At 36.3% G+C, this 12500-nt stretch overlaps 2 protein-coding genes across 4 annotated transcripts in view; both read right to left on the minus strand.

Annotated features, from left to right (window-relative positions):
• Window positions 1-4723: 4723 nt before the first annotated feature.
• On the minus strand, window positions 4724-7177 carry LOC144957729 (zinc finger BED domain-containing protein 5-like). Of its 2 annotated transcripts, XM_078889114.1 has the most exons (2): window positions 7007-7177; window positions 4724-6753 (listed from the first exon to the last, which is right to left on the minus strand). In XM_078889114.1, the coding sequence occupies exon 2, from the start codon at window positions 6630-6632 to the stop codon at window positions 4887-4889; it is 1746 nt and encodes a 581-aa protein (XP_078745240.1). In that variant the 5' UTR covers window positions 6633-6753; window positions 7007-7177; the 3' UTR covers window positions 4724-4886. The 2 variants fall into 2 exon arrangements, with proteins under 2 accessions (XP_078745240.1, XP_078745239.1); XM_078889113.1 differs by having other exon boundaries at window positions 4724-7177.
• Window positions 7178-10381: 3204 nt separating this feature from the next.
• The window catches only part of LOC144957960 (uncharacterized), a 55583-nt gene continuing 53464 nt past the window's right edge, over window positions 10382-12500 (minus strand). Inside the window, exon 7 of one of the 2 annotated variants that reach the window (XM_078889518.1) lies at window positions 10382-11390. In XM_078889518.1, coding sequence (XP_078745644.1) covers window positions 11310-11390 — 81 coding nt within the window. In that variant the 3' untranslated portion in view covers window positions 10382-11309. The remainder of the gene's footprint in view (window positions 11391-12500) is intronic. The other variant, XM_078889519.1, reaches the window with a different exon arrangement.

Genomic DNA, 12500 nt, shown 5'->3' on the forward strand with positions numbered 1-12500 from the left:
ATGCTGAAAGTCACATCCAACGAGTCAGATAAAAGAGGTATAAATGTTCGATTTTTAATCTTTAAAAAAACAGCTTTTACTCTGAAGTCTTTGCAGCCAATAAATCAAAAAATTGATGAGTTGTCAATATTATTAATTTATACCTTCATCATTATCATCGTGGGGGAAAATCATCCATTACCTGAAACTCGATTTGCAACAGCTCATCTTTATCTTGCATTATTAATTGATGATATTCTGTCAATTCACTGGTTAAAGATAAACTAATCTTACACCAACTTAATATTTATTTTACTATTTCATACAATAGAAACATACTTGATAATGCTGTTACTGTTTGGAGAAATGACATTCTAACAATCAGAATTGAAACTCAGATTCTCATATTAGATTTCATATGATGCCTGTTATTAACTCCGAGCTAACAACCATTACACATATAAATGTAATAGGTACCATTCAGTTTTAAATAAATAGTAGGTGACATACCTTCCTCATGCACTGGGGTTGCCCCAGCAGACTACAACTCAATGTATATCTGAGTATTCAAACTACCAAGGATGCTGCACTTTCTCCATTCGTCATGGTTTAGGTCCAATGCAACATAATTTAGACCACATAAAGGATGGTTGAAAATTAAAAAAAAAAAAACACCCAGCAACATACAAATCATTTAGTTAGCAAATTTAAGAATTCAAAAGCAATAATATCAATACAATATGACTGAAACATAATGTAGACATTTAAGCTAATTTATTAGTTCATCTAGAGATTGAATAACGGTACAAGAAAATAAATCACTTGTCATAAGAAGTTACAAACAAATCTGTGGTTAGGTAGGGTACACACAATAAGAAAAGATAATCGAGAAGCGAAAGTAAGGCAAGTATTGGAAGAAACATTAAATTGAATATTAGCGATTTCATGTATCCATTATTGTTTCATCATTTCATATTTGGCGATTCTAGCTGGTACTACAATCATAAAGTTAACGATACTTTCAATTCATTTTTCTTTACATAGGATAAGTGTCAGAATAATCATCACATATCTAATGAAAAAAAAGTAATGAGTTAGTACTTACTTGGGTGTGTCTTGATTAGAGTTGATGAAAAAGTAGGTAACTGAAACTGGCGCTCATCATATTGGACAGCAAACAGGAAACAAAATGACCAAGACAATTATTGTAGATGCCATCTACCAGTAAGTTTTGGATCATATTGACACGACTTTGTCACTAAATAAATAGATGCATAATGTCACAACAAAAACAACAAAATGATGCAAACTTATATTGCCTATATACATTTAATGAGAAAATATGATTTTAACTGAATTTTCCATTGTACAATCATGGGGGATAAATGGCCCTCAAATAAGAAATAAATAGGACTTTCTAGTATTTTACTATGTGCAAGTCATGGGGTCCAAATGGACCCCAAATCAGAAAATAGGACTTTCTAGTATTTTTCTCTTTGCAAGTCATGGGGGCCAAATGGACCCAAATCAGGAAATAGGACTTTCTATTTTAGTATGAAAATAGGGTTAAACAAAGTATTTTTATCGTGCCCAATAACACTACTAGCTTGCGAGTATGTGTCATTGCGCGATAAAGTATAACGAGTTTAATAAATATAAAAGAAATGAAAGAAAACGTTATTCCACTCCTCCAAGTAAGATTATTAGTATTAGGTATTTCGTGACCAATGGGATGGTTGTTGTACTTCTATTCACCATAATTTGTATTTTTCTCCATCGGTCCATCAGCTTGAAAGACAATTTGACTCAAAGAAGAACAAAGTTGGATTAGTATTCATGCGCACCAAAGATTATTATCGGCACGCTCAGATTTTAGCACGCTTTTGGCTTCTCCTGGAAAGCGTGCCAGAATCCAACAGGTATTGTTTGGCAGTCACTTGACCTTTGACCGCGGCATAATTACTACCGTTCAGAAACGATTTTAGTCTAATCTATAAGAAACCAGAAGCGCGAATAGCAGGTTCTAGAAACACTAGACGATTTATCTAACATAAGAGGATGATGGGAAACAAAATGTATAGATAGAACGAAGTTGACGTCACTCGGGTCTTTGTTACTATTTTTTTGCCATCCACGTTTATGAGCAATTCTCACTAAACTGTATTAAGCAGACTATTAACGTTCAAGGTTACACATAGTTTTGTGTGTTGGTCCGTTATATTTCCGGATGGCTATTGTGAGCTTCTTATGCCAAGCACATACTATCCATAGTAAAATAAGGGGAGTAAAATGACTCTTATAAGATATATAAAACAAAGTAAACGACGTTTCGACCTTTGGCCTTCTTCCGTTAAACAAGAAAGAAAATATTTTATATTATATTGGAATTATAGTTAAAAATAATAGGTAAACCTGTTGATACATACATATCTTTATCGATACTGTTTTAATTATAATTCCAATATAATATAACACATTTTACTTTTCTTGTTTACCTGAAGAAGACAAAAGGCCGAAACGTCGTTTACTTTGTTTTGTATCTTTTATAAGAGTCATATTTACTCCCCTTATTTTACTATACATTTTATTGACTCATTTAGGCACCTATGCGGCTATGTGGTCATAGTGGTATGCATGACACTCGCTTTCGGATCGGTAGGTCCTGGGTTCGAGCCTTGTTCGGCGCATAGTTGAGTCCTTGGTAATGGCTCTTTACTCACATTCTCTCACCGTACTCAGGTATAAAATGAGTAGCTGCTCGTTAACAGCGTTGTCTCTGTCGAAAACACATTTGCAATATCGCCTAACAGCCGTCAAATCCCGTTCTACACGTTACGTGCTGCTGTTGGTCAGGACCTTCTTGTAAAACGCTTTGAGCACGTTTAATGGATATTGCGCTAAATAAAATCTCCATTTTAAAAAGATTTTGGTACTGCTCGGAAACACTAATCTCTTTTTGAAAGATTCTTTTTTTCTCTTTTCCGATTTTTGTTCTTATTATTCTTTGTTCCATGTTTTACTCGAAGTATGGTTTCCTGGAACATTTTTTTTTGGTGTACATTACCTAAGAGGTTAGACAAAAATGAGCTACTATTTATCTATTCTTTGATTTATATATATGACCCCTCGTCTCAAAACGGTATTAAGTCGGGATGATTAAGATGCAGAAAATGGAATTTGTAGACAAAAATATCATGCTTACGTTGAGTTTACTATAATTCGACTTTTTAGCATCTGGTCCATCCCGACATAATACCGTTTTGAGACGAGGGGTCACATATTCCTTTATAGTGGCGTGTCGTGTACTATCCCCATACTCTTATAAATAATGATTTAATAAAATGTGAAAAACGGGACTCGAACCACATACATATTGGTCAGAAGCCGAGTATAATACCACAAGACAACAACGCCGCATTCAAGGCCAATGGTAAGCTGTGTCAGCCCTGTTCATTATAAAACATGATCATAATATTTATATTATATATTATATAAAAATATATACAATTTGAATTTCACGGCGTAGGGGAAGTAACTCCGTTTTAACAGAATACTGTAATAAAATAGGAGTTACATCCCTTGATTCCATTTTATGCAGCAACAATGCTGAACCAAACAGTGCAAATGGTTATAAATTTATGCCTAAAACCGATACAAATCGCAACGTCCCCCGAATAACTAAATTAAATAACGATTTTGATAAATTATCGGAACCATGACATTATCATTATTATCAAAACAATGATAAAAATAAAAATAGAAATAAAAATAAAATAAAAAGTTATCAAACATCCACCTATTTCATGGTTTGCTTCTAAGATGAATAAATATGAATATAAAATTCGGCTCTAATTCAGTATAACACCAAGTTGATTACTAGGGGCACATATGTTTAAGTGCATGATGTAATCAGTCGGAAGGTGAACATTTTGGATTTGCATTTTTCTGCATTTTCTGAAAGAATATGCTCCCCAGAGCATTTTAATCTTTATTTAAAGTAAATCGGGTGATTTTTCATGACGTTATGATCAGATGTATAGAAAATGTATCCAGCAACTTTTCTCAAATTTCATACTTTTTCAACTTGACTAGCTGTAAAAAATATTTAGAAGTGAAATTAAGCTATGATATTTCCCGAAGATGTACAAAAGGGTTGATTTAATCATTTATGTAGAGAACTCATTTTTGATGAAAATTGAGCTTCTAACTAAACATGGCAATATCTCAGTCGTTCAAACCTTTTTACCATCCGACTGATTATGTCATCCACTGTAACATATTAGCAGGTATGATAGCTTAACGCAATTATGGGCCTGTTTTAACATTGTTGTAATTGAGAGTATTTTGCGTTTGTTAGAGATTATTTCCATTACAACAATAATAAGCCTTGTACAATTCGGGTTATCAGACCTACAAATAAGTGAACGATGGAAACTAAATGTGTTCTAAATTGTTCGACTTTGGTTAGATGGTTTTGTTTGAAGAGAATGACATTTTAAATGTATTGAATTATTTAAAAAAAACTATTTTTTTTTTCAATTTGAATTTTAAATTACTAGCCTTTCAGGATCAGCTTGACCTTCGATCGACGTGCTCTTATTATCAGGTCTGACAACCGAATGCTATTAAGTGCGGCTACGTGGTCTTGTGGTACGACACTCGCTTTCGAATCGGAAGGTCTTGGGTTCGAGCCTCGGCGCATAGTTGAGTCAGTGAAAACGGCTCTTTACTCCAGACCTGCCATTTTACCAACACAAAAAATCAGGACCAAGGTCTCAAAAAATCAGGACACAGGAAAAAAAATCAGGACGCTTGAAAATAAGGGACAAAACGTTACATTGATATTTTTTTTAAACACTCACCTGAGGACACCAAACTCACAGGCGTAGTGTCGTTATTCTGTGCAGTTATTGTCGACCACATTTGGCCAGAAGACTTGGTGATGGCACAAAGCCATAACAAGACTGCCCACGACTAATAAGAGTCATCTTGATAAGAATTATATCACTCAGAAGCTGCCGAGTCATGCTTGCTCTAGCCTCCGTTTTGTTCTTGCGAACAAGCGAAAAAACCCTTTCTGAGTCTGCATTACTATGTGGTAAACAGCATAATCCCTTCATTACCTGCCCTAAGAGTTGGTATTTAAAAACCCCACAACTATCCTTCAATTCACTGATCTCCTGCCACAACCTGTCAACCCTCATCGTCACATCAAGTCCTTCCAGTCTATCAAATTGAAACCTAACAAACTCCTTTTGAAGTTGTTCATGTTCACAGGATGTTCTTGGTTTAAGACATTCGAATCTATTGATCCAGTAACTTATGGACTCGAATTTGGTTGTGGTCCTGACACGGACGTCCAAGATTTTCGCATGTTTGAGAGCTTCATCTCTAAGGGGCAAGTTTTCGAAGATGTATTTTAATGAGGTGGAATAAAAGCTCCTGACATCTTCAAAAAATTCTGTCAACTGTGTCCCAGACATCTTTGTTTCCGCTTTCATGACATCAATAAAAAGTCGGGTATCATGGCCTATTAATAAATCCTCTCTATCCTTCTGTCTGCTTCTCCTGTGGTGTTCTATTTTATAAATATCACTCTCCTTGGAAATGGCCTCTGGTTTAACAAAAGCCATTAATATGTCCGTCACAACATCATGAAGACGCTGCTGCAGTAAGTGTACTGTTGGTTCCTCTCTTTGGAGGAGAAGATTAGCATTAATGTAGGTGGGAAGGGCAAACTTGAGGAATAGAGCATAAGCCTTTGACTTTGCGTTAGAAAAAAATAAATCAATTCTCTTCAACCTATCAGACGGTTTTTTAAGGTCTTTAATTTCTGCACTGAAAAAACCAGTCAAGGCATCCCATTGTTCCACAAGTCTTTCAATGCATTTGTGAAGTGACAACCACCTTGTTGGTCCATGTTTGATTATTTTTTTAACAACATGCCCTGTTTCTATTTGGAACTGTTGCAGGGATTTTTGTCTCTTTGTGCTATTGTCTAAGTAGTGATAAATGTCAATTAAAATTTCCTCAATTGGACACCTCAGTGTCTGACAGGCTCGCTTGGCTGCAATATGGAGTAAATGGCAGGGACAACCTTGAATGTGAATATCAGGATTTGTTTTTTTAATATGAGCAGCAACACCATTTTGGTTCCCTAACATAACAGCAGCATTGTCACTACCAAAACTAATACAATTCTTCCAAGAGAGTCCATGTTTATCTAACTCACTGCTCAGTGCAGTATAAATATTTTCTCCTGTTGAATTCCCAGTTGGAGTGGTGATACTCAAAACATCTGTCACAACTTGACTATTGTTATGGTACCTAAGCACAATCGGGTATATTTGCTCTGATCCTCGATCATTGCTTCCATCAGTTGACAGTGAAAATGGGGTATCCTTTACAGATTTAACAATTGTTGATTTAGCATCCTCAGCAATATTACCCATCAACTGGCGACATTTCGTTCTAGCACATTTGAATTTTTTAGCTATGTCACTATCAGGGAACATCATCTTGAATAGTTCTCCAGCATGATCAGCAATGGCCACAGGGAGGTTGTGTTCAACAATAAAAGTTGTGAATAACAATTCAGCCGTCGCCACCTTATCATCTAAGCTGCTCCGAGACTTTGGCGAAAACATGGACATCACAGATGGGGTTGAAGAAAATGCTTTAGCACGATTCGAATGCTTAGGGGTCTTAATATGTCTTTCCAAATCAGAACGTGCTCCACTACTTATCTTTACGTCACATTCACAAATTGTGCACCTGGCATACTCATCCCCTAACCTTGACTCAGTCACAAAGTTCCAAATCTTCTTATATTCTTCACGGAACTTTTGAACACGAGGTCGTTTTGGTGCTGGCGAAGCCATAATTATCTTAAGTCAATAATTAGATCTATCTATCAACACAAATGAATCAATGGATGTATTATGTATAGCACAAATAACAAAGACCAATTATAATGCACACAGATGAAAAAGTAGTAAAAAAACGAATTAAATCCAAGAAAATGCACAATTAACAATTCAGCTCAGCACGAGGTAGAGTTGAGAACAATGAATCAGTGACTGTGACTGGTGATTGACGATTGAACGAATGGTGTGCACGAAATTGAAATAAACCACAACACAGGTATCTATGAAATAATAACACCTACGAATTCATTCCCGTCTGCCCATACTATAAAACGAAATAATTATGACTGGGCAACATTACCGATATCATTATATCGATACCGTACAATGGGGGTGGCGATATGTTATACACATCCGGTTCATACGGTCACCTCATTATTTGATTACCGCTAAAAAAAAAATTCTACCAATTTTTTTCCGCCAATTTTTTTTTTTCTAACTAAAAAAATTCGGGTAAAAAGAAAAATCGGGACGCGAGAGAGAAAAATCAGGAAATCGGGACAGCAGCAAATTTCGCATAAAAATCGGGACGGTCCCGATTAAATCGGTACAAATGGCAGGTCTGTATTACTCACATTCTTTCACCGTGTAGAATGAGTACCTGGCTATTAATAGCCTTGTCTCTGTCGAAAAAAATGGCAATATCGCCTAACAGGCGTCATGTCCCATTCTATATGTTACGTGTTGCGGTAGGTCGGGGACCCCTTTTAAAGCGCTTTGAGCATGTTTAGTGGATACTGCGCTATATAAAAGCTCAATTTGAAAAAAAAAATAATGAACTACTAGCTTTTCATCATCTGCTCGACCCCGATCGACGTGTACTTATTATCAGGTCTGATAACTGAACGCCATTAACCCTCTCCTTACCGACTATAAGAAAATAGTCACATTTTGGCTACAACATTTTTCTTTAAAATTATTTCTTTTGTACATCATATAATTTAAAGAAAATGAACAGTGTGTTGTAGAGCATGTTTTGCTAAAGAAATTATGCATGGCAAGAACTCATTTAATAATAATAATAATAATACTTTATTGCATCCCAAAAGGAATTTTTTTGTACAGACGTGTTATAATTTACACAATAAGACAAAAATACAATGGAAATAGGATTTATATATAAAAAAAGGAGCAGCTCTATAACCAGAGCTGCGCTTTATAATATGAATAATTTCAACATTGTAAAATAGTTAAAACTGTCACTATAAACTGAAAATTGAAAAGATTGCAAAACAAATAAATTAATGAATTAATATTTATATTTAAAAAAAGTAAAAATGAGAAATAATTATATAAAATGATTATTGCTTGTTGTTATAAAGCCTAATACTGGACGGCAGAAAAGATTTTCGGTGTCTCTCTGTTTTTGTTGAAATAGAGAAAGGGCGACCACTTCTTTCTGATATAATAATTGATGGTCTTAGTGGATGATACTGGTCATTTAATATTTTAGTTATTTTATTTATACAAAATTTCTCGTATAAAAGATCTACATCGTCAACATCATTTATATAGCGTTTAATGGATTTTTTAATATTTGAATTTATTTTGTTCCTTTCCACTGCGAAGCAATTGCCTCCCCAAGCTGTTATACAAAATGACACAACACTTTCGATTTCTATTGTATTTGAGTGATAAATAATATATTTTTGTGTTAGTTGGGTGGTTGTGAAGTTTTGGGGAAAATCCTGAAAATGGCTGGTAAGGAGAGAGTTAAGTGCTGGGTTAACTCACTCAACTTTAACACCAACTATATCCGTAGTATACCCGGGTTACTTTTACCCCATGCCTATTTATTACATTTTTATGAGACAAATTATTGGCGTAGTATTAAAGTTAATGTGCTTAATTTTTACATGTTAATGATAGTTGAATAAAACTATCTATGTACATGCTCATTTTTAAATACATTTTTTTTTCGAATTTTGAAAAGTAGCAAAAATCTCTAGGGTTGAGTGAGTTAAGTACTGGGTTAACATTGTTGTGTTGAGCATTATTTTGCGTTGGTTTGAGAGTAATTAAAACCAAAGCTAGAGGTGCCTAAATGAGCCAATAAAATGGAGAGAAAAAAATAAAGTGAGTAGATGTGACTCATATATAAGGGAACAACACAAAACAAACAACGTTTCGGCCCTTGGTCTTCGTTAGGAGACAGTAAACACAAACACAAATATGTAAATTTACAAAATATCACATGTGATATTTTGTAAATTTACATATTTGTGTTTGTCTTTACTGTCTCCTGACGAAGGCCAAGGGCCGAAACGTTGATATTTTGTAAATTTACATATTTGTGTTTGTGTTTACTGTCTCCTGACGAAGGCCAAGGGCCGAAACGTTGTTTGTTTTGTGTTGTTCCCTTATATATGAGTCACATCTACTCACTTTATTTTTTTCTCTCCATTTGAGAGTAATTCCATTACACAAACAATGAGCCCATATCCATTTCGGTTTATCATCAGATCTGTAAAATAGGTGGACAATAATAGCAAGAAATGAAGTGAGTAGAAAAGTGCCAGAAGACGGCTATGTGGTCTAGTGGTATGACACTCGCTTTCGGATCGGAAGGTCATGGGTTCGAGCCTCGCGCTCGGCGCATAGTTGAGTCCTTGGAAAAGGCTTTTTACTCAGATTCTCTCACCGTACTCAGGTGTAAAATGAGTACATGGCTGTTAACAGCGTTGTCTTTGTCCGAAAAATTGTAATATCGCCTAACAGGCATCATGTCCCGTCCTACATGTTAAATGTTGCTGTTGACCAGGGACCCCTTGTAAAGCGCTTGAGCACATTTAGTGGATATTGCGATATATAAAGCTCAATTTAAAAAAAGACAACAGAGATTAAACAACTTCGCGGCGGCGATGGGGGATCGAACCCTCGACCTTACTTGTACGAGAACTCCGCCTGGCCGGGCGGGGAGATCGTGACTCTATCGTATAAGCTATCCACCACCTGGGACCCTGTGCCAGTAAGGTAGCAGGTTCGAGCCCCCAATCGCCGCCGCGAAATATTTTTATTCTCTGTTGTCTTTTGCCGATTTCCTTCTCAATGTATTTCTTGTTATTATCAACACAAGTTCCTGCTCCACTCACTTTTCTGAAATTAAAAATAGGTGGACTTCGACACCGATATAATATTATTACCGGATCGACGTGGTTGTCCACCCATGTCGATGTTGGAAATTAATATGTGACACCTCGTCTCAAAACGGTATTAAGTCGGGATGATTAAGATGCTGAAAATGGAATTTGTAGCCAAAAATATCATGCTTACGTTGAGTTTATATGCTTTATAGAGGAGAAGGAATATCATATTTTACTGTGGTAAATACCAACGTTTCATATTTTTGACCAGTTTAACTATAATTCGACTTTTTAGCATCTGGTCCATCCCAACATCATACCGTTTTGAGGCGAGAGGTCACATATGTAAAAGGAGCTGCTCGAAGCTCGAAGAAATAAATAACAATGTGACATTGAATGGAAGCTTCAATTTAATATTACGAAAACAGATAAAATTGACATTTCGGGTTTCCCCTTTATCAACAAAACAGGATAAATAGAAACACTACAGACGAATGAGATAATGTGGTAGGGGCGTTATTAAGATTCATCTACATTTGTTTCCTTCCACCAGGCCATAAAAGAGGTCACAATTGCTCAGTTTTTGGAAGTTTAAAGTTTAATCAATTTTTTTTTGTTTTTAAGGGTTTCACGGCGCTTGCAACACATTTAGGTTATATCAGCGCCAGTAAAAAGGAAGAAAATGGGATAGTAAAAAGTTCTAGAATTACAATTAAAGCACCCAAGAAAAGGTAAGACAAAGGGGAACTGGGAACAGCAGATGTAGATTCCAAGAGCATACCATCAATGTACTTAGTTTGAGATCACCTATAAGTCTCATCCGGACACAAGCACAAAATCTAACATAGAGGAATACACCCAAATGCTTACAATTTACATTGAAAATAACAAATATAATAATACATAACAGAGAGATGATTTACAAGGAAAAAAATATCGTCTCCCAAAACAATAACTATGCATTTGACTGTTTCCCTCCCAGCTAGGACTCCGGCCAGGACCAAGACAAAGAAGAAAGCAATTGAAAAACAGATATAGGGGGATAGAAGATACAGTATGTACCTCCCTGCCCACTATGGGAGGTCAGGAACCCCACCCAGTATCAATTTTGAAAAAAAAAAAAGATTGTTTTTGATCGATTAGTTAAAAACTTTTGCCCCTTCATTTCATCCAAAATTTATTAGGTAGCCGGGTATTTATGGATTTGGTGGATATTAGTCGTTGTCTTCATCATCATCATCATCTCATCATCATCATCATCATCATCAACATCAACATCATTGCCATCATCACCATTATCATCATCATCATCATCAAGACGTCATTTTGGCGTGGTCATCAACTGCTTCATGACGTCACAGAATCTAGAGTGCTGGCGATTTGACTGAGGCGGCAGCTGGAGCTGTGGGTAAATTTTTTTTTTTCAAATTGAGCTTTTCTATAAGCCAAACAGGCCTTTATGGACCTCGGAAACATTTTGAAAAACAAACAGATGTCGTTCGGGATTAGATTCCGAGTCTTGAAGTGCTACGTGTGGCCAATCTTGTTATACGGATGCGAAAGCTGGACTACAAATGCAGAAACACAAAAGAACATTGAAGCTTTTGAAATGTGGTGTTTGAGAAGGATGCAGAGAATATCGTATACTGCACACAAAACGAACGAAGAAGTGCTAAAACAAACATACCAACAAAGGAAACTAATGCCCTTAATAGCGGATCGACAACTATCCTTTTTCGGACACATAGTAAGGAAAGATAAGAATTAATACCTGGCAAGTTGTGGAAAAATACCTGGTAAACGCGCCCGGGGGAGACAAAGAAAAACACTCATAGACCAACTGAAGGGCTTCACCAACCTAACAATCCAAGAGCTGTTTGAAAAAGCAAGAGACAGGGAGGAATGGAGAGAGATAATTCATGCAGTATCCGAAGCCTGGACCAGGCATGGAACCTAGAAGAAGAAGATAGGGCAATATCCACTAAATGTGCTCAAGCGCCTTACAAGGTCAACAGCAACATTGAACATGTAGGACGGGACATGCCGCCTGTTAAGCGATATTACAATTTTTCGGACAGAGACAACGCTGTTAACGACCAGGTACTCATTTTACACCTGAGTACGGTGAGAGAATGTGAGTAAAGAGTCTTTTCCAAGGACTAAACTATGAGTCGAGCGAGGCTCGAACCCAGGACCTTCCGATCCGAAAGCGAGTGTCATACCACTAGACCACATAGCCGCACATGTAACGTGGAGTCAATTCAAACAAACAATGAATCAGAGAGTATCAATAATACTAAGATGAAGAACTGAACAAGTGTCTATGAAAAATGTGCCAGACAATGGAAGAAAGAAAAATACAAGAAAAAACCCCCTCCCAAACAGCCAGTCTACTCGACTGGAGATCTAACCCCAGACCTTCCGATTACGGTAATCAGAAGGTCTGATGTTCGATCCCCAGTCGAGGTCGACTGATTTTTTGGGAAGTTTTTTTTTTCTTGTATTTTTTCTT

This window comes from Berghia stephanieae, chromosome 12, assembly GCF_034508935.2.
Source record: "Berghia stephanieae isolate SIO BIC M18660-M18661 chromosome 12, UCSD_Bste_1.3, whole genome shotgun sequence".
Classification (NCBI taxonomy): Eukaryota; Metazoa; Mollusca; class Gastropoda; order Nudibranchia; family Aeolidiidae; genus Berghia; species Berghia stephanieae.

Coding starts and splice junctions, on each gene's coding strand:
- LOC144957729 (XM_078889113.1), bottom strand. CDS start 6,860: ATGGCTTCGCCAGCACCAAAACGACCTCGTGTTCAAAAGTTCCGTGAA.